Source organism: Gavialis gangeticus, unplaced genomic scaffold (assembly GCF_001723915.1).
Source record: "Gavialis gangeticus isolate Ggan-Ray unplaced genomic scaffold, GavGan_comp1, whole genome shotgun sequence".
NCBI classification, from domain to species: Eukaryota; Metazoa; Chordata; order Crocodylia; family Gavialidae; genus Gavialis; species Gavialis gangeticus.
This window is the reverse complement of record NW_017729004.1, coordinates 56040156-56062748: the sequence shown is the minus strand read 5'-3', so window position 1 is coordinate 56062748 and position 22593 is coordinate 56040156. Positions and strand designations below refer to the sequence as shown.

The following is a 22593-nucleotide window of genomic DNA, read 5'->3' as shown; positions in this document are numbered from 1 at the left end:
CCTGGTGTCCAGCCTGCACCTTTAACAATTTGTGGCCATTATTCCTAGTAACCCCAGGTGATGTCCGGAGGAACAGAGCCTCCCCCAATTCCCACTGGTCCCCCCTGGTGAGTTTGTAAATGGCCACCAGATCCCCTCTCAGCCTTCTCTTGTGGAGGCTGAATATATTCAGGCCTTTTAGCCTCTCTTCGTAAGGCCTGCCCCGCTGCCCCTTGACCATGTGAGTGGCCCTTCTGTAATTTGTCTAGATCTAGCTGGATTCTGTCCCTCACCTCCAGTGTGCCCACCTCGCCCCACATCTTGCTGTCATCAGCAAATTTGGACAGCATGCATTCCACAACAACATCCAGTGGCCGTAGCCCCTGTGTATGGGCCATAGCCCCTGTTGGGGGGCTGTAACGCCTGTGTGGGGGGCCATAACCGTGTGGGGGGCAGTAAAATATATATTAATGTATTCATGAATTTATGAATCATGTATTTAGAATTCACTTTATTATTATGATAAGAGACACTGGTAGGCTTCTACATTGCTTTAACACTATAGATATATCTATAAAACTTTGCCCAACTGATAGCAGTCTCTGTCTCACTCTCTGTCTTTATAGTGGGTTTTTGTTTTACTTGTGGAGGAACTTGGATTTGGGGGTATTTTACACAGTGACTTTGGGATTTTTTTTAATCAGGGGTTTTTCAGTTTTCCAATAGGGAACACCAGAATTCCTGCTAGGGAGGCCAGTGGCAGGACCCTGCCTGCTCAGAGCTGGCACTTTGGACCCAGCTGGCTGTGACTGACCTCCTGGCCAAATGGGGCCAGGAGGACATCCTTTGACAGTTCAAAGCCAGCCACCACACCCGAAACATTTTCCAGGTGATAGCTGCCCAGATGGCCAGGCAGGGGGCACATGTGGCAGTAGTGCCATACAGAGGCCAACTGTACAGCCACAGCCCACTGGCAACTGCCCCAGAGGCACAGATGCCTCTATTGGCTGTGCAGTCCCCATCCAGGTCTGGCAGGTGCACAGCAGGTCACAGCCAGGCAGCAGCCCCCACTGCCAGACTGCTGCAGTGGGTAGAGGGTGCAGGGAACTCTCAGGGCTGCTTCAGGAGTCCAGCTGGCACTAGGGGTAGTGTCCCCAGATACCAATTGGCTGGGACCCAGAAGCTCCTGAAAGCTAGTAGCCCTGAGCTACTTGCCAAGGCAGGTTTTTATACTTCTAGGGACACAATTTGCTTCACAACAAAGTGCATACCTGAGCATGTGCACTGAGGCAAAAAGCCCCGGCTCAAATTTGCACCACTTCTATTTGAGCTGCTGTAAGCGCACGTGCTTCCATGTGTGAACGTGCCCTTTGTGGGTATTATTTGCTGATCCCCATTCTTAAAGGTAGCATTAACTGCTTGCACCTGTCTGCAAATATACCAATGACAAAAACTGAAGATCTCACAGCACATTCCAATATGCAAAAATTATTATTCAGTTTATAGATGAGAGAACTAAAACAGAGAAGTAAGGTGACTGTTCCATGCCATGTTGGTAGCAGAAACTAGTGTATAGCTCAGGGCCGGCCTGTTCCATCTGATATGCCAGCTGAGGACACTGAAATTTAGGTTTGCTCCTCTAAAAGTGAGGGGTGCCTGGCAAACTACATTGTTCTGATAAGTTTGTAGTATTGGGAACATACATGTACTCAGTCCAGTTTAGTGCCTCTACTGAGGAAAGCTCCAGCACTGAATAGCAATGGCAGCAGTAATAACATCTCACTAAAAAATAAACAGGCATGTTTCCCAGAATAAAGGCTCTGTAAATGGTACGGAACAAATCCTGTCAAACAACACAGAAGCACTAAGACACGTGAGTTTAAATAAAAGGCATGAGAGATAAGAATTATTACTCTTCATGGCAATAGTTTTGTCTAGTTTTAAATGTAACACACTGTAAAACTCCCAGAGACTTTCAGGCAAGTGTATCATTTGGCTGCTAAAATATTCTAACAGCTCCTGAGGAGACAGATGATGGTAGGTTGGGGACCTCCAAGAAGCTCATGGACAGACTCATTCACACCACTCATATTTTTCTTTGCTTAAAGAAATAAACAAGAGTGAACACTGACAGATGCTTAACACAGTCTTTTAATAATTTCATTACAATGCCAATTCCACCATTAAAAGAGTGTTCACTTGCCTTTAGTTTCAGAGTAGATGGAGAGCAATTAGCCAATTAGAGAGACTTAGAGTACATGTTCAGTTTTGTGCTTCTTTCTACAAAACAAAGGTTTCTCCACAAAGCAAGGAGTGCTTGAATGTATCCATGATCTAACCAAATACATCATCAGCAATACTTCACAAGAACTGGTCAATTACACTGCATCTGTGCCAATGGAATTTCTATTTAGTGGGTAATATACAACCTAGTACATGCCCAAACTACTCTTGTACAGGGTCCAAAGTCACTACGATAAAGGGAACAGGTACAGGCCAGGTACAGACATTATACTTTAACTGGTATAAGTGATCGAAAACTGGTCTATGCCTGTAAGAGGACATAAATTTGGTGCACATAGATTGGTTTAAAAATGATGGAGCCCGGTCTAAGATTAGTGCGTCCCCCTGCCTTCCGCCCCCTCCCCCACTGCCCAAAGGGCGAATGCGTGTTCTGTTTGCTACTGTTCTACACTACACTGCTTACAGAAAACCACATAACTTAGACTGATTCCACCTTGGGATTTTTGACTGTCTGTACCTAGCCTATAAGAACACAGATAGATCCTTCTTATTAATAACAAATCAGATTCTGTTACTTATTTGAATGTATGAGAATTTACTCAGATGAGTAAATCACTGAAGTGATAAATTGGCCTTAAATGTCAGTTAACATGATAACCAGGGAGCCAGGTTTTCTGCTTCCCACAAAAAAACAGAAAAAAAGGGGGATTTTTCCCTTTACCTAAGGAAAATGTGGATGTCTCATTTTAACAGAGAAACCCAGGGATTACGCAGTTTTTCAAAGAGCTCTGTGTAGGTTGGTAGAGTTCCAGCCTGTAACAGCCTGGGAGGGAGTGGGAGGAAGGCGGTCAGGCAGGGTGTGCCCCATGCATGTATATGTACATGGCCACCAGGCAGCCTGGAGAGAAGTGAGTTGCGGGGGGGAATTTGAGGCTTCCATAGTGAGGGAGGGATGGTCTTGGGCAGGGCTGGGGCTGCTGCTTAGTCAGGCGGTTCATGGGTCGAAGAGCCAGGATGACCAGCCACAGGGCCTCAACAGGGAGTAGGATGGGGCTGTGGGCAGTTTGTCCAGGGGGTGAAGGGAGGTGCGGCCAGCTCCCCACCACTGCACACACTCCCAGGGGGGCAGGGGGAACCCATACCCCAGATCTGTGCATGGGGTGGGGGTGGGCATGCAGTGTGGGGCAGTGGGAGGTAGCAGAAATAGCCCCCCTGCCTGGCAGCAGCTGGTGAGTGGAGGCTGTTTTTTGTTTTGTTTTTTTTTAAAAGCCTGGTAGGGCAGCCATGGTGGGGGGCGGGGGCTGGGAGAGCGGGCAGGGCTTGGGGGGGCATTCAGGGGGGCTGGGGGAGCAGGCAGAGGATGCGGCCTGGCAGGGATCCTCCCATGGTCCCCTCCCCCCTTCTCCAGCCCCCACTCTCCTGCCCCCTACATACCAGCACAGAGTCTGGGTCCAGCTCTCTGCGGCAGCGAGTGAGGACTGCCTGAATCTCCTAAGCTCTCTGAATCTTTTCCAAATCAATCCAGAGAGCTTCAAATCAATTTGGACCTTTTAATTCGTCTCCTGATTCAATTCAGATTTGGAGATTTGGCCGCTAAATTGGGCCGAATCTCCTCCAAATCAAATTGGCACCTGAAGTTTCGCACAGCCCTAGTATATATAATGTAGATGGATATATTTGCATATGCACAATTTTAAAGAGACACACATATTCTATTTCAGAAAACTGCAACTTTCTGAAAACTTACAGGACCGGGCAACCCTTTTTTGTCTAATTTCATTCTTACAGAAGGATCCATTTCTTTTTGGTGTTGGTTTGAGGCCAAGGCAGGTTTTATTTCTTTAAGATAGATGATAAATTTTGATGACTTCTGTCTTTATTCACTGGTACCAATGTTAAGCTGTTTACGTTGAGGTAGTTGAGGGCACAGAATTTACATTCATTTTGGATCTACTATCTAAAAATGATAAGATATACCCCTCGAAGGATTCAGAATTATTTAAAGAGGGATATGGGAGCAGTGACCAACACTACAGGGGTGGCTGCACCCCTGCTCTCAGCTCCACTTCCAACCAGGACAGGCAGACCAGACTGCAGGAGAAGTCCCCAAATCAGATAAAAATCTTCTTCCTTACATACACATTCTCAGAACCCCCATCCCTCCCCCTCCTTTCAGAGTGGCACCTCCTGTTGGCAAACACATGGCACAGTCACAACAAGTTGTGGGCACTTTAATTCTGAGGCTGACGGAAAAGATGTTGAGTAAATAATTTAAGTAGGGGGGCTGGACTGGGCAGTAAATAACCTATAGGATTTAAGGAAACGGGGCTGCAAAAGATAAAGTGGGCAGTAGGCACTCTATAAACAGTGCGACCCATACTATAAACATGATAAAAACTGTGAAAACTGGGGACAGTATAGGACCAATGAATAATCATTAGACCAGGAAAATATCCCAAGAGACTTGCCATTGTCAAGGTAACTAAGAGGAGAGAAGGGGTGTAGATCACCCATAAAAGAACAAGCAAAAAACAAGGACTATTGTACCTCTGTGCCCACCTGCCAAGAACAACTGTGGATCTCAGAAAGCTTCTGAATGCCTAGCTGCAGGAAACCACTGTTCTTGGGACTACATAAGACTTATACAGTTTCTGTTGTGACTTAACTTAAGTAAAGTTTTTGGTTGTTTCTTTGTTTTATGATTAAAATTGTATATTGCCATACTCAATAAACAGGCTCTGCAGAGAACAGACTATTTTTGTCCAAGCCATTTTCATAACTTCAGTGCCACCACCTAAATGCTAACACTAGGGTTAGGTAACACACTCCCCTTCCCTCTTCTCCCATTCCCTCTCCTCTGTCCACTACTGCTGCTGTCCTCTGCTGTCCTGGGGGGAACTCAAGAGGTTCACCTTTCCTGTTCTGGTCCGACTGTTCAGGAAGCTGGGCTCAGCCGGGGACAGCAGTGGTAGTGGAAGGCAGGTTTCATCTCCCTCAGCCTGCTCCCAGGCTGGCAGGATGTTCCTCGGGACTGGGCAGGAAGGAAGAACCCACGTGCTGTCACTGCTGCTGCTGTTTCTGGCTGATCCCAGCTCCTCATGGAGCCAGCTGGAGAAGAGTGGGCCTGGGGCAGCTTGACAGTTACCCCAGCTCCCAGGTCAGCCAGGGGCAGTAGGGACAGCAGCAGTTGTGGACAAGAGGAGGAATCGGACAGGAGGACACATGCTGCTGTGCATGGAGGGGAGGGAAGTGGGGATTCTTACCTGCTTCATGGATTTAAAAGTTCCTGGCAGTTGCTTCTCCAGCGTGGTCTGAAAACCGGGTGTAACTACACCACTGCACCCCTTTGGATCTATCTCTGTATAACCTGCTATCATCTTGTATAACTGATCAACAAGTACATGTATTCAGTGAAAACTGACTGGCCACCTTACTTATAAATTTCCTGCATTGATCAGAAGGCTCTCATGCAGCTTGTTTTGTAAATATTAATTTACACATTTTAATTTATGTTTTAAATACCAATTTACAAATTAATTAATGGAAATATTGTCTTGTTGCCAAACAAAAGTTTGCATATTGGACTCCACGCACATATAGAATACACACAAATGATATATGAATAGATGTAATATACATATATAATACAAATCGGCATTTCAAATCAGTAACACTAGAGTCTTTATGATTGGTTTTTTTGTTTTGTTTTGTTTTGTTTTTGTTTTTTTTGTTTTGTTTTTTTTTTTTTTACAGGCAGTTTCCAATTTATCCAAATCTAAACATTTCACTTACAAGTATATGCTCTCCTTAGTCCTAAGAAGCAAAAGAGAAAAAACACCTAGGTCCCTAGTAAATATTTGCTAAATTACTAGCAATTATATAATTTCAACCACCAGTTCTAATGTAAAAGCAATATGAACATTACTCCCAAGTGGGAAAACATCACTGCATTTCTTTGGTTGATGTTCTAGAGACTTGTTTAGTGAAGACTACCAAAGTCTCCATTAGGATTTGCTAAATAAATGTTTAACTTTTAACAAACACAGAAATCACAAGAGCAATCTCTGTCCAGGGCTAGAAACTGCTTTTTAAATAGCTATCACACATCTGTCTCTAGACTAAAATAGATTCAAAACAAATAGACACAGCTGTGTGGTAGGCACTAGTTCCCTCCTTTTTCTGTTCCTAGGCACTTGAAACCAATAAAACAACAACTCTCACAGATTCTAGTTTAGCTCATACTGTATATACTCTGACTTTAACTGCCTTTAGGACTGAGAGTAAATACTATGCAAAGCACAAGTAACAGCTGTTACATAAACACATACAGCATGTCAGTAAAAAGAAAATGATTACTTCTTACTTTTTTATACATTATTTCCCAGACATCTTACCATATGGAGCATTGCAATTTCCATGTGTATAATGAACAGAACATTACAAAAGTCTTTAGCAAGGTCCAAATATTTTGTAGGCTATTATGATCTGGGTTCTTTAAGAAGATCAAGGAAACAAAACTGGAAGGGTCTCCAGGACCATCTAGTCCAGCCCCCTGCACTCCTAGGTTGGGCCTGGTTTAAACTGGGGGCTCAGCTTGTGCTGCAGCAGCCCCTTTAATCTTGGAGTTCCCCCCACCACACACTGCTGATTGGAAAAGGGGCCTGTTGGCCCCACCACTCACTACCTGCTCCTAGTGACCAAGGGGCAAAAACTGCAGTTTTAAATATGCCACAAATTTTGCCTCCCACCACTTGCTGCTGCCAGATGGGAGGCAAGAACTGCAGCACATTTAAAACTGTGGTTTTCATCTCCTGGTGAAACAATTAGGAACAAGCAGCAAGGCTGACGGCCCCTCTGCTAACCAGAGGTGGAAGTGTGGGGAGTGACTCCAAGATTAAAAGAGCCACCATGCCACAGGTTGGGCCTGCCATTTAAACCAGACCCTACTCATAGGCAATTCTTAACCACCTCACCCACAACTACAAAGAAACAAAATCCAAAACATCAAGAACACCCTAACATGTGCAACAGGTAAAAGCAGGCGAGACAAGGGCATTGCCACCAGTAGCATAACCTGTGACCAGTACCTTAACTAGGGTGGGTTGACTAAGGTAGCTGCCACAGACGCCAACTTGTTGGAGGAGAGGGCAGAAAAATACTGCTTTCAACACAGCTGCACACTCACACGGACAGTACAGTGGCAGCTGGAAGTTGCTGCTGCCCCATGGTTCACAGCTGTCCCAGGCACCTGGCTGTGTTGTTATACTTCCATCTGCTGCTACAACGACAGTGATAGGTTTAATGCTATCCTCGCACGTCCTCACGAAGTGAGCCCTCGGAGAGAAATAAGTGGCTTTGGCTCTATGAAGACAGTGTAGGAGATACCCTTAAATAGCCAAGAAGCCTGGAAACGGGTTGTATTATTTCTATGTTTGCATCACAGTCAAATCCATTTTTGTATTGGTGTCTAGTGCAATGTTTAATTATCATGCTCTGCTTTTTCAACTGATGGATATAAATAAAATAGATATCATCACCCACACACAGTAAATCTAGGTTTTGTTGGCTGAGCCTATCTGAGTAATTTGTAATGTAACAGGTGTCTGCAGATACTTAGCTCTTAGGGAATTTTTGCAAGAGGCTATGTTAACCCATTTAATCAAAAGTTTTTAACTCCGGTTGTATTCAAATGCAGAACATAGGGGAAGAGATAGTAGAACACAGTTTTGCAACTTAAGAACTTCAAAGACATTAGTGATTAGCAAGGTCTCAGATGCATTCACAGGACAAAGCCCTAAAACATCACACTCAAGCTGTAGAATTTTCTTCCCAGCCCGAAAGATGAGAAGCCACTTAGGGTGAAGTATGTTTCAATACCAATGGGGCAAGGGGCAGACAGACCTCTTTTCACCAACACAAACACAGTTAACCTTTTTCATTAACAAGCATTTTAGAGAACTAAAACTTTGGTTCACCCCTACCTGGAGAGCAGCTCGGTGTGGTCACAAGCAGGCAGAAGCAGATCTAAGGGGTGGGAGAGCAGGTAGGCAGGGGGAAGGGTTGCAGTGGTGCAGTTTCATCCCCCTTTCATTCCTGGTCCACCCAAACTTTAAACCAACTGCCTGGGAGGGGCAGCAGCATTTCTATTCAGGCAGTTCTGAGAGTCAACTGACTTCATGGTTCACTACCATTTCCCCAATTCCTGTTAACCTCTCTCTACTCTACAGGGTTAACCGCCCTCTACTCTTTTCAAATGTCTTGATATATTACAATTGAACCTATCCTTTTTTTTCTGCAATTTTGCTCTCCATTATCTATTCCCAGTAATGTTTCTCTTCTATTTTACAGTCTTTACAGTTCTACAGACTGGTTTCAGCTCTAGCTAAAAACTTTAACTTGGGTGTGGTAATATTAACTCAGGTGCACAAAAGACTGACAGTGAAGTATCAGAAATACTGTCAAGATGCTCAAGAAGGCTAGATTTTGTTTTATGAATCTGAATAAGAGATGTATATTTAACTAGAAATGACTACAGGAATAATAATAATATCTTTGTCATTTTTGTCTAGTTTGTCAAGTTTTTTTTAACTTGATATATAATTTAGCAAATTGGTGCACATTCTAATAGTAATATTTGTTTTTTTGCTTTGACTTTAAATTGACTAATAATGCTAGGTCCCTAGCACAGTAATTCTCAAACATTTCTGTACCAGGATCCATTTTATAACCATCAATAGCCAGTCCCAACCTAGTGCTCCTCACTCCTGGCCTGCTGCCCCCTGCCTCCAGGATCCATCCCCTCCACCCCAATGCAGGGTAAGTGCGTGTGGGGTATGTGGGGCCCCAAGCAGCTCCTCTCAGGCTTGAACTCTGCCAGCCTGCAAGGGAAAAGCCACAGTTTCCCACATTTTTCCTCCTTTAAAAAAGAAATCATTTTTTAAAGTTTGTTGATCCATTTTTAAAGTTTGCTTATGACCTTTTAATCTATTCTTGCTACCCACTTTTGGGTCGCAACCCACAGGTTAAGAAACACGGCCCTAGCATATTAATAAAGTTTATAGTTTCTCTTAAACTGGAGAAAAATGTGGTTGTGTTCTATGTATTGTGCCACATCATCTGCACCCCTTTTCAAAATTCTACATCTGCCCATTCAAACATTCCACAAAGGATGCCCCAAATCCTCCAATAGTCTACTTCATTTCTACAGGATAACCACTGGGCTGCCAAGCTGTCAAATGCACAATCTTAAATGCTATGGGAATCATCAACAAAAAGCTTCTTTGCTCACAGTTCCAAACTCTGCAGCAAGCACTTACTCGCTCTCCAGACTTTTTCTCAAAATCACATTTATTATGTTTGCACTGCCCACATTGCTTCTGCTGCTTCTCTTAATTGCTTTGCATCCCATTCCCATGTCTCTCACACACACATAGGTACACAATTTCAATCAATTCCCATCTCCTCTCCAGAGTTTGTTATATCAGAGCAGAACCTTCTTAAGCTATATGGCTCTGTTTCTATTCCAATCTTCTACGTGGCTTTGGGTAAAGAGGCTTATTGTTTCAGTTCTTTGGTCCATAAAGAAATTTGATTTCCAGTCATCTCAAATGCGAAGCTGCTGTACACATTATTTTTAACAAAGTTTAACCTGCTCACATTAGTGCATGTTTACTAAATAAGCTCAGCAGCATTCTCCATTACTAAATCTTTCAGAACATGTTTAAAAGCATATTACTTTTCTAGAAATTGAATATAAGGTCCTTTCAGATTGTCCTACGTTGGTTACCATTTTTGTATTTGACCAACTGGACTCATTTTGATGCAGCATCCAGGTCTGCTTGAACTTTGTCTGATCTTCAAATCCACCCATTGGCTTCTTCTGTTGGCTCCCACTTCACATTTAAACTCCTTGGGCATGAGGCAGCTCTGATGCACTGGAATTCCAGCGAGTTGGAGCAGACTCAATTAATTGAGTCTGCTAGAGCATGGCAATTGCCACATTCCCGCAGCCTCCCATGTCTCATGTATCAGCATCCCCATACTTAAAAATGGTGACTGGGGGCACTTGAAATAAAGCTCATCAAATTAGCTTTAGTTCAAGCATCCCCCGTCACCATTTTTAAGTGCAGAGATGCTGATACAGGAGATGCAGCAGCGCTTTAATTAGACTGACTCTAGGAGCCAGTCTAATTAAAGCGCTGTCTCGTCTCCCCACCACCCCTAGAGCACATGTAAAAGTGCCCCTTGTCAGCTTTCAAGGGAAATTTAACCTCAACTTACCTTTGTGCTCATCTCTTAAGTGCACTGTAGTTTCATAACACCTCTTACAAAATAGCCCTAACCTATTTGTTTTCAATTCAACCTACATTCTGGCATTTCCTAACTTCTTAAATGATTGACTTTAAAATAGTAAGATTATAGACGTAGAAATTTATACAGATTTCAAGCACAGACTCTCTAACTACAGGTGAAATCAGTTTCTACTGCTGTCACCTAAAGCTTCCCATTTTAAGGTCTTGTTTACAGTTGTTTGTAAGTTTGCTAACTTCGTAACTGTGTGGATTGAACTTTTCCACATGCTAAGCTTCTAGTGAGGCTGAACCCTTTTGGATCGTGTTAGCTCAAATGAATTCAGCTGTTTCCAGGAATGAGGTTAGGAAAAAATGCATTATTTTCTCACTTAAGAAAAAAATACCTTACAAGTTCTTTTGTTGAAAGCTTTAGCATCCCCAAACTTTGGAAGGAGGGCTTTAAATTTGGAAAGGGTGTGGCCTTTGGGCTTCTGGCTCTCCCTGTGGAAGCTTAAGCTATAAAGCCATTGACAAGATAGTTCCTGTATACTCAAGAGGTTTGTAGACTTCACAGCTAAAATATCAAATAATTCTATTAACATCACTCTAGTACCAATGAGTCTATCTATGAGCATAGCTCCATGTAATACAGTTCCAATTATTAACTGGACTGCAGTACTACCATCAGTGTGTGACTGAGATTGCTTAGCATAAGACAACTGGAATTCAAACAAGACTCTCCACTGAAACTGTCAGGTCCTGGCTTCATGTTGCAGAAGGTGACATATACAGTGAAAGAGGACAGTGATTAGGAGGGAGTTTCTAGGTTAAGGGAGCTGAATGCTGTCCCAGACATATGATTTGATAATAACTCTTGTTGCAGAAACAGGAATATGATGCTAGACCAAATTATAGATTTCATAGACATTAGGGCTGGAAGGGACCTTGCAAGATCATTATGTCCAGCCCCCTACCCAAGGGGCAGGAAGTCAGCAGGAGTCAAATGATCCCAACAAGATAGACATCCAAGTTTGTTGAAAGTGTCCAGAATAGGTGCTTGCACCACCTCTGGGGGAATCCAATCCAGGCCCTGGGGATTTGGACAGTAAAGAAGTTTTTCCTTATGTCCAGCCTAAAACTGTCTTCCAGGAGTTTGTGACCATTGGACCTCATCTTCCCTTGGGATGCCCTGATGAACAGACATTCTTCCAGTTCCTGATGCACACCCCTTATGGACTTACAAACTGCCACCAAGTCACCCCTGACCTTATGCTCTTCCAGGCTGAAGAGTCCCATGGGTCTCAGCCTGTCCTCATAAGGCCTACACTCTTGTCCTCTAATCATGCATGTGACTCTCCACTGGACCCTCTCAAGCTTCTCCACATCCTTTCTGAATTGTGGAGCCCAGAATTGGGTGCAGTACTCCAGCAGCAGCCTCACCAAGGCTGAGTAAAGCGGGAGGATGATTGCCTGGGTCTTGCTTGAGATGCATCGGTAGATGCAAACCAGAGTTTCGTCTGCTTTGCCAGCTGTGGCATCGCATTGGTGGCTCATGTTCATCTTGTGTTCAATCATGACCCCTAAAGTCTCTTTCAGTCGTGGTGCTAGCGAGCGTAGCACTGCCAAGATTATAAATGCGATGTGGTTTTTTTCTCCCGAGGTGGAGCACCTTGCATTTCTTTGTGTTGAACGCCATCAGGTTTTGATCCACCCGCCTTGCAAGCCTATCGAGGTTGGCTTGGATTGCCAGCCTATCCTCTAGGGTGACCAACTCTTCCCCATAGTTTGGTGTCATCAGCTAATTTAGCCAGTCCGCTTCTGACACCAGAGTTGACATAATTTATAAATACACTGAAAAGTACAGGTCCAAGAACAGAGCCCTGGGAGACACCACTGGTCACCATGCATCATGTTGATTTGGCTTCATCAACTACCATCTCTGGGTCCATCCATGGAGCCAGTTCCCCAGCTTTTGGGCTGTAAGGTTGTTGAGGCCACAGTTCCCCAATTTTACCATGAGGACATCATGGGACACCAAGTCAAAGGCTTTCTTGAAGTCCAAATATATGATATTGACCTCTTCACCTTTGTCCAGGTGATGCATCACCTGGTCATAGAAGGAAATGAGATTGGTCAGGCAAGACCTACCCACCCGTTTTGGCCACCTCTCAGACTGTTGCCTTCTGTTAGTCTGTTGTTAATGGTTTTCTTGATGGTTCTTCCAAGATCTTTCCAGGGATTGCAGTCAAACTGATTGGCCTGTAGTTCCCCAGATCTTCCTTCCTCTCTTTCTTGAAGATAGGCACCATATTGGCCCTCTTCCAATATTCAGGTACCTTGCCCGAGCACTATGAGTTATTGACTATCCTTGCCATTTATGTCAGCTGTGCTATGTCAGCCAGTTCCTTTAGCACTCTTGGGTGCATTACATTCAGGCCAGCTGATTTGTGGCTGTCCAGCCTCTCAAGGTATTCCCTCACAAGATCCATGCCAGTGATGGGCATGTTCACCCTTTTTTTGGTGATCCTGCATTTTGTCAGGCAGGGTGATCCCCTTGGGCTGGTGGATGACCGACGCAAAGTAACCATTAAGAAGATTAGCTTTTTCCTGGGTGTCGGTTATCTGCTGCCCCCTTTGGTTTAGCAAGGGTCCAATGTTGCCCTTGTTTTTTTCTGACGTCCCATGTATTTCAAAAAGGACTTGTCGTCATCCTTGATTCGTGTAGCCAGTTTGAGCTCAATTTCAGCCTTGGCTTTCCTAGTTCTCTCCCTACAGGTGCAGTCCAGGGCTGAATGCTCCTCCTTGGTGGTATTTCCCGTCTTCCATCCTTTATAAGCTTTTATTTTCAGACACAGGAGGCCCATGAGTTTCCTATTGAGCCAAGGGGTTTGCCCAGCCCTTTTTCTACAGGCTGGAATGCACTTCCCTTGTGCTTCAAGGATCATATCCTTGCGGAACAACCACTCATCATGGACTCCCCTCCCTGTCAGATTATGGCTTCTCAGGGCCCCAACAACTAGCCTCCTGAGCTTGTGAAAGTGGCTTTCCTAAAGTTGAGGACTTTCGCATTCCTGACTGACTTGCCAGCTTTGGGGTGGACAGAGAAAGTGATCAAGTCATGGTCACAGTCTCCCAGCTTCCCTTCGATTCTCCGGTTGCTCACTAAATTGTCCCCTTTGGTCAGTACCAGGTCCAGCAGCGCCTTGCCTCTTGTCGGCCCACAGAGTTCTTGAAACAAATAGAGCTTGTCAATGCAAGTGAGGAAGCATTGCGACGGGTCAGATTCGACTGAGTGCTCTTCCATAAGATGTCAGGGTATTTGAAGTCACCCATGACAACCATGCACCAAGAGTGTGAAGCTGCAGCCAGTTCCAGAGCAAATTCGTGGTCAAGTTCTTGCTCTCAGTTAGGAGGTCTGTAGAAGACGCCTACCATTATATCCCCTTGAGGTCTCAAGTTGCCCTCCTTGGTTCCCAATCTCCGCCTGTAGGGAAGTGTACTGCTCCTTCACATACAGAGCTACAACCTGCCCTTTCTTTTAACACTCTCTCCTGTACAAGGTATAGCCATCTATATCTATGGTCCAGTCATAGGTGGAGTCCCACCAGGTCTCCATTATCCCTATAACATCATAGTCATTTCTGTTTAGCACAAGAGCCAGTTCCTCCTGTTTTTTGCCCAGGCTCCTGGCATTTGTGTATAGGCAAGTCAGCCTGCCATCAGAGGCTCTAGGCTTCCCTGCACTCCTAAAAGAGCCCATCCCTTGCACAGCCTGACCTTCTGATTTTGTGGTTGATGCTTGCTGGGCTTGCACCAGTGGTTATCTGCCCATCCCCACATATGTGTGATTACTCATCATGTGCTCATTTTCAGGGTGACCAATTTGAAACTCTGGGATCTGATCTACAGAAGCTATGAATACTCTGAAGTCAGCAGGAGTTGTGAACTGAAGAAATTAAGTGTTACATAATACTAATAATCAGGGGGGAAAATAAATTAGTCACACACATTATTTATACCTTTGATCTGGGTAAATATCTGTGAAATTGGGATAGTTAATGCTCCCAACACCTCAGAGGCATCTTTACAAAAATTAATCAAACAGTGTTTGCAAAGTTCTCCATACAATAAAGAAGAGTGCTAGAGAGCACTCGATAACAATGATATTAAGATTACTAATATTAATAATACACTGATATTATATTACTAATATGCTACTATATTAATACTAGTAATATTAATATTAATCATTCTTAATTCAAAACGTGGCTTGAACAATAGTAAAAAAAGGGCTGGGTCACACCCTAAACAGTGAGTACCATAAAAAAAACCTAATTTAGCGGCTGAACAGGGCTAAATTTATGTGGGAAAATACTGTTCAGTTATATAATATGGGACCTACCAAAATCATGATTTTGTAGATTTCTTGGAAAATGTGAAATGGATATAGTCTGCCAAAGCACATAATGTCCATACAATCCATGGAAGTACTAAAAGAAAGTGTACTGAAAATAAAATGCTGGGCCCCCAGAGAAAGCCAGCTGTCTTCGTGGAACTGTGGCCTAGCCATACAGCCCACCAGGCAGGGGGAAAGGGGAAGGAGGAGTTGCCAGCACACAGGGGAGCCCAAGATGGCTACTTTCCCCATATCTTGCCACTGACTGGCTGAGAGGGCTGCCTGTTGTACAGCCCCACCCCTCTCCACTAATCGGTGGTGAGTGATGAAGCCACATGACAAACAGCCCTCCCAAACAATCAATGGCAAGCAGTAGGGTCACCAGGGCCCCACAGACAATCAGAGGCATGGGGGGTGGGCAGGGCTGGCCAAAGTAAGCCCTCAAAAATGGCAGCCAAGTCTGCAATCTGCCTGTGAAATTGGCCTCAAGTTGGGTAGACCTCTATATATGAATGCAAGATACACAAGGGATTTAAATTAGGTTGCAGTTTTGACTTGGGAACTTCCTTTAATATAAAAGGGTAGGCTAGGGTAGGAACATTTTTATATGTAAATTATTTTAAAAAGTGATTATTTACTATAAAAATAGTTCTTCACCTTGGTTTACTGCAAAGGCTTCACCCCTTCTGACCTGCTATCTTTTAAAACCTGGCCTTTATGCCACCGTTTTAATAGCAGTAAACAAAATCAAGTCAAAGGCATTAACTATTTGTATACCATCACTAGTGAGTCAGTAAAATATTTACTTATTTTAACCATTGAAATGAAATCTAAACAGCTTTTAGAACAATCTGCTCTGAGTCTCACTTGTTTTGAGAACACTTTAATATTTTGCTTTAGGGCAGATTCATTGACCCAAGACCATACTTTCAAAATGAGTTAAACTAATTTTTTATCACCATTTTTGCTGATAAGGTAAAAAAAGCCTTAAATCTAAAGTTTCACCTTAACACTCTGCTGCACAAGTTTCAAATGGAGTTCTGGATGACAGTTTGATCAGTGCTACATGGTCTCAGATTCAGGAGTAAATCCCATTTCTTTTGAGATGCAGAAGTAAAAGAGCTGAGAATTAATTAGTTAACATGAAATTTATATTTCTTTCAAAATTTTATTTAGATTTTAATTTCTATTGAACTGCCACAGAGAAACTCATTCCTTTTTCTTCTCTTAATAAGGGGGGAAAATGAATAATTGTTGATTCCATGGGTCAATTTTCTGCCTGACATTTAGAGCTCTGATGTGCTGAAATAGTGATATCCCTATATCATTTATTAATGGTTTAGTATGAAGTGCAATGCTAATGCAGATATTTGGCTGATAAAATATGTATTTGTGTGCATTTAGTTTATGAAAATAATTGTATATATTATTTCGCATCAAAACCATAATGCTTATTTTCCTGTATAAAAAAGGCTTTAAAAATTTTCAGAGTTGTAAACTTTATTTTGTTGAAAATTGAAAGCAATATTACATCAGTGAAATATTTAAAGGCTTAGGCCAGACATTAAGTTCGGTATCAATTAACTGTTTTTCCTCCCTGTTAAAGTTTAAGGCCCAACCAATTCAGTCATTTTTTTTCCTCTCATTTCATCACTACAGTGTCTGATCTTATGGGAAACAGGTAATGTAATATAATATACAGTAAAATCTCTGTTATCTGGCATCCCCAGGGTAAGGGGATTGCTGGTTATGTAAAAACTCCAGTCATCTGAAATAAACAAGCAGGGTTTTCAGATAACGCAAAACAGCAGCAGTGCAGGAAGGTAGGTGGCAGTGGCAGCAGTTGCGGCATACGAGCTTTCCCTTTCACTCCCCTGCATCTGGCTGGCAGAGCATGGGGGTGGGGAGGGGGGCAAAGGGGAGTGGCAGCTGCACACAGGGCAGTGGCAGCACAGGGTGGTGGCCGCTGTGTGTGAGCTTCCTCCCCCATCCCCGGCCGGCCAGCTGGAAACTGGTTAATAGAGTATTCTGGTTGGCAAAGTACCAGATTACAGAGATTTTACTGTAATATAATCTGTAAAAATTTCAGAGGTCAATACTATGGACAATTTAAACCAGCTGGGGGCTGACCCAGAGAGATTAAGTGACTTTGATCTGACAAAGATCTTTCATGAAATATTTGGCAGAGCAGGGAATTCAGTCCAGGTCACCTGAGTCCCAGTCCATTGTCTTAGCTACAAAAGTCAGTTAGCATTACTACTTGAGAACAAGGAGAGGAGAGGAAATGTGATATTAAAGGACATGTGCTCTTCTTTGTTGTAAACTACTTAATATATTGTCAAAATTAGCAAAGAAATTCTCACACATCAATTCATATTAGTGTACACTATTTATTACCTTATATAACTAAATTAATTTTGAAATAAACTTACATTTAAAAATACATACAAAGACTATGGATTTAACATTAAGGTATTTTGCAGATGTGCACTCAATTCACATGCAAGTTTCAAGGCCCATCATTAGAAGATATTGTCCATTTTCCTTCACTTTACAGATATTCATAATGAAGCACAAGTTCTCAGAGGGAAAAAAATCACCACATTTTAAAGTAATTCCTTTCCCAAAAAGAGCACCAACTATATATTAAGCCAATGCGTTTTTAATTTACTTTTACTAGTAGTATACAGTCTTGCAAAATATACAGCTAAACAATGATACATTAAGAGCACCCTTTTTGTAAAGGGAAGTAACAAAAGAAACAGGAAAAAAAAAAATCAAAAAAATCCCTACAGATTATAAAAGTATATTTAGAACACCACACTGATTCAGAGTTTCCTATGCCAATAAAAAGAGCCATGCACACTGGTTTTGTTAGCAGAACATTGTCAGTAGTCCGTAAGAGATCTGCTTGCATGCTTCATATTAAAGAGGTTCCAGTCCCAAGGAAAGGCGGTTTTTCTCCAATTATCTTTTAGGTCTGTCTATGTCATCAATAGCGGCCAGCAGTTTCTGTCTTGCTTTTTTGTTGATGTGGGATCCCAGACAAACGTTCACCAGATTGGTCAGTTGTTTGGTAGAATATTCCTGCCCAAACAAAGCAGATATTTTTTTTTTAATCAAACAGAATAAAAATAACTGGAGAAAAATATATAACTAAATAAAAAATCCCTAGTTTATTGCATAGAAACTTGTAGAAATATTTAAAGCTTCTAGCTAAGCCAGGTCTGGATAATATTCATAGTTGTGAGACAGACGGGAACAAAAGAGTGTTTTGATACATGGCAGATTATAATGGAAAATGCTTACAGTTTAGCGATGTTGGACAGGGTTCACAGAAAGTAATTCTGTGAATACTGACACATCTTAAGCCATTTTAAATGCATTTTCCATTCTTCAGAGAAAAATGTGCAAATCAGACAAGACTTTAGCACAATGACAAGATTTTTCTAAACAAATAACTAGCAAATTAATGTTTTTTAAGGTTTGAAATCATATTTCCAATCAAAATCTAAACAACTTTACCTATTAGATTTTATACAAAATTAGTTTCACTGTTTGATAAAAGAGAAAGAAAATATTGTAAAAATCAATAGGAAAATTTTTAACAGTTGTAAAAACATCACATTTGCCAGAACTCCCTTTTTAACTCAACACACTCCCAAGCGTATGCCTTGCCAGTAGATTCAAATGAGAGTTATGCACTATGGGTTAATCTCTCTCATGTCTCTAATTGTAAGAAGGACAATGTTGTAAAAGATGCATTTCTTTCATCCCTTTCTAACTAGATTTGAAGTTATCCTGAGCACAGTCTCACAATACAGCAGTTCAAAAACTTTTCATATTAATGATGTGTGGCCCCAAACAATACAGGACTGTTATTTATGCAGTACTATCTATTAATACAAGCATTTAACTTGAGTAATGTCCGCAATGTTCCAAACCCCTTTCCAAACACAAATGAAAACATAACAAAGACAGCAACATGGATCTTGGCTCAATATTTCTGGATTAAAACAAAAGACCAAAAAAATACAATGTTTTTAACCTTTTCTGCACTTAATTACATTATTTAAAAAGTCTATTTGTAAAGACAAAGACTACAAAAGTTATGATAAAATTTTTAACTTTTAGGGGTGATGAACTGGTATACCGAGGTGTGTTTTGTGCCATTCTTAAATATATCTCTATTAAAATGTAGAGGCTAATAGTGGGAAAGAGCTGGTCACATAACTGGCCTATCTGCTTCTGTTTATTTCCAGGGCTCCAACAGAAGCATGCAATGGACTTACCTGCATATCACTATCCATTATGCTCCTCCAGGTAACAGCTTTTTTCATGGTGTATAAACTGGAGAAAGTATTTGGAAAGCCCCTGTTTACCAAATTATTTTGAATGCCTCATGAGCCAAGGTTGTAGGAGATATTTCCAGTTTTTCATCACCAGATGGGACCTTTCTTGTATGCACCAGCTTCACCTCCCAGAACATGTTGTTATCTACACTAATAAACTGATAACAGACTGGTTGTATTTGAATGGAATATACACTTTAACAAGGATCACACTGGGAAAGGATTCTGCTATTAGCTTATAACCCCATTTGAAGTCAGGAGTGGCTTTTTAGTGTATTGTCCAATCTAGGTTATAAATGCCTACACTTCTCCTAGAAACTCCTAGCAGAGTGTCTACCACATCCTATATAATGGTGTTCTACAACTTAATTTATTGGAGGAGTTAGCCACATCTTTACCTTAAGATTTCACTTTGTTACCCTTCCACTTCTACTCCTTGAATGATCTAAACATTCTTTGTCCTTCCTTGATGTTCTCAGGTCTTGAATATTTTAGTGTAAGAGGGCCTCTTGTGCCACCTAGACTCGTGTCACCTCCCAGGTGGAACAGTAGTGGCTTATAATAAATCACCTGCCACACTTACGATGTTATGGGAAATAATGCATAGCCATTACTGGGAGGCAACGGAGAATGATTAGAGACTCAGAACTTCTGTGGCTCTTTGCAGGGCTCCACCATTCCTATACCCTGCCCTCACCACACCTGATATTCCAGGAGATGTTGACTGCCACTAAGGTTCATCATTATCTTGACCTGAAGGGTCGTATCTACAGCCCGCGCTTAAGTGGCTGCTTGCCCCGTTCTTCTCTGCACAGGTCTCAAGACAGCTACCCTTTTCTCTGGTTCTCCCCTTGTCATACTCTTGAGGCTGGAACACCCTCTCTCTCTTCTCCTCTCCCCTCTGGGAGAGTAAAAGTCCCCTTCGCTTGCCTCTTCTTCCAGTTCCCCAGAGTGGTTCTCTTCATCCCCCAGATTCAGACTCACTGGTTGCTTGGGCTTCTTTGCCGACTACTGCTCCCAGTTGGACCCCATCAGGTAAGTAGCAAGGTCGGAGCTTACCTATGGATCTTCTACTAGTTCTCTTTCACTTGCTTGCTCTCTCCTCAGCTCTCTTTCTTCCTTCTGCTTCTTCCGCCTCCTCCTGGGTGCTCCTTCGGAATCCTTTAAATCTCCCTCCCTTCAGCTGGGTCCCACATGGCAGTTCTCTATTGGCTGCCTGCCTGACCCAGCTTTGCTTGCCGGCATAGTACTTCTTTCTTTCTCTTTGTTCTTTTCCCACGCTGATCTCTTTTCTCTATGTTTGATTTCCAGTGGCTGGGTCTGTCGCAGCCCCAGCTGGTGTCTCCATTTGTCCAGATCGTGTCAGGGTCTGCTGCGGCTCCTCCAGTTTCCCAAGCTAAGCTTCCCTCTTCTAGTTCTTCCTGGTTCTGCTCGTGGCAAGGTGCTTCGTGCACCCTGTCACATTTAGACTTATGCTTCCTTTGCTTTATTTAACCTACCAAACATATTTTATTACTTTTATCATCTTTCCCTGGTAAGATCCTCCATCTCCCTTGATTTATCACACAATCATAGTTAAGTAGGGCTGGAAAGGACTTCACAAGGTCATCTAGTCTAGCCATCTACTCAAGGCAGGATCATCCCTGACTAAACGAATGTCAACCAAGCGTCTGTCTAACCTGTTCTTGAAAATTTCTAAGGATGGAGATTCCATAACATCTCTGGATACCTTGCTCCAATGCTTGGCCACCCATATAGTCAGAAAGTTCTGTCCAATTTCCAGCCTAAATCTACCCTGCTGCAGCTTGAGCCATTGCTCCTAGTCCTGCCTTCCATGGCCACAGAGAAAAGCCCCTCTTCATCCTTTCTATAATCACCCTTCAGGTATTTGAAGACTTATCAAATCCCTCCCCTCCTCAGTCTTCTCTTCTGCAAGCTGAAAGACTAAGGGTTATTTAGTCTTTCCTCTCACTTCATTTTTGTAACTCTCTGCTGGACTCTTTCTAACCTGTCCCCATTTTTCTAAAAGTGCACATCCCAAAACTGGACACAGTACTCCAGGTGAGGCCTCACTAGTGCCAGATAGAGCAAAAGAATAATATCCCTTGATTTGCAAGCGACACTCCTGCTAATACAGCCCAGTATACAGTTGACCTTTTGTTGCAAAAAAAATCTATTCTTGGTTCATCTTCAGCTAATGGTCTACTGCAACCCCAAGGCTCTTCTCTGCAGCATGGCAGCCTAGCCAGTCACTCCCCAGCCTGTATGTATGCATGCAGTTACTCTGTCCCAAGTGCACGACTTCAAGCTTGCCCTTACTGAATTTTCATCTGGTTGATTGATTCTGGATAGACCAGAAAATGTTCCATATTCTGGATCCTAGCCCTGCTCTCTGGAGTGTCTGCAACTCCACCAAACTTGGTGTCATCTGCAAATTTGCTAAGCGTGCACTCAATCCCTTCATTCAATAATCACTAAGGAAGATTAAAAATAATACTGGACCCAGGGCAGACCACTGGGGAACCCCAACTAATACCTCCCTCCCAACTAGACATTCAGGCATTGATGACTATAGTTTTTGTTACAAGTGAGTATGGAATGTTGCTGTAAGGGTAGCAGAAAGGAGAAAAGGGAAAAAGATAGACCCTGGGTAGACTGGAGAAGGGGAAAAAAGGGAAAAGGGAAAAAAGTTATTCTGGAGCCTAAACAGCCCAGAACATTGAAAGAATAATTATTAATCTGACCAACAGTTTTCTAGAACATAGACATTAGAAAATTTTATGTTGTTACTGTAGCCGAACTGGGGTGCTCCAAACAATTCAAGGGAAGATAAACTCATATACTTTTAGTTATTGGAGGACAGCACTAGGTCCACTGTTGATGGAGAATGTCTATGGTTCCTCAAGGACAAAAGGTGATGATTCCTTTTAAGAAAACTGCTACTGGACCACCTTGCTAACTACTCAAACATTTCTAAGCACTTGCTCTTTATAATGAACACAAAGAAACTGCAATGCAGCTGTCTGGGCAGTCTGAGTTCTGCGAAATCCTTAAGGCTGGTTAACCAGGTTACAAATCTGTGTAGAGGGTAGAAGCTGCACTGACAACAATATCTGACATTCTGTGCCTAGCAATGAATGATAATAAAGCCTTTATACACTTTTTTAAAGATTCAAATACTGCCTTGGATATCATTCATTATAAAATTTTGTTAATATATTGCAGCCTCTGATGCATGAGTGATTATCTTTCCATCACCACATTTTGTATGCTACAGCCAAAATATATCATCATTCCTGATAACACCTGAAGGATTAATGTCTTCTCTTAA

The 22593-nt window shown here is 42.5% G+C and overlaps 1 protein-coding gene across 1 annotated transcript in view; it reads right to left on the bottom strand.

The window, feature by feature from the left end:
- Positions 1-17280: 17280 nt before the first annotated feature.
- Positions 17281-22593, bottom strand: part of VPS50 (VPS50, EARP/GARPII complex subunit) — a 164079-nt gene continuing 158766 nt past the window's right edge. The window contains exon 28 of the mRNA XM_019508428.1: positions 17281-17997. Coding sequence (XP_019363973.1) covers positions 17878-17997 — 120 coding nt within the window. The 3' untranslated portion in view covers positions 17281-17877. The remainder of the gene's footprint in view (positions 17998-22593) is intronic.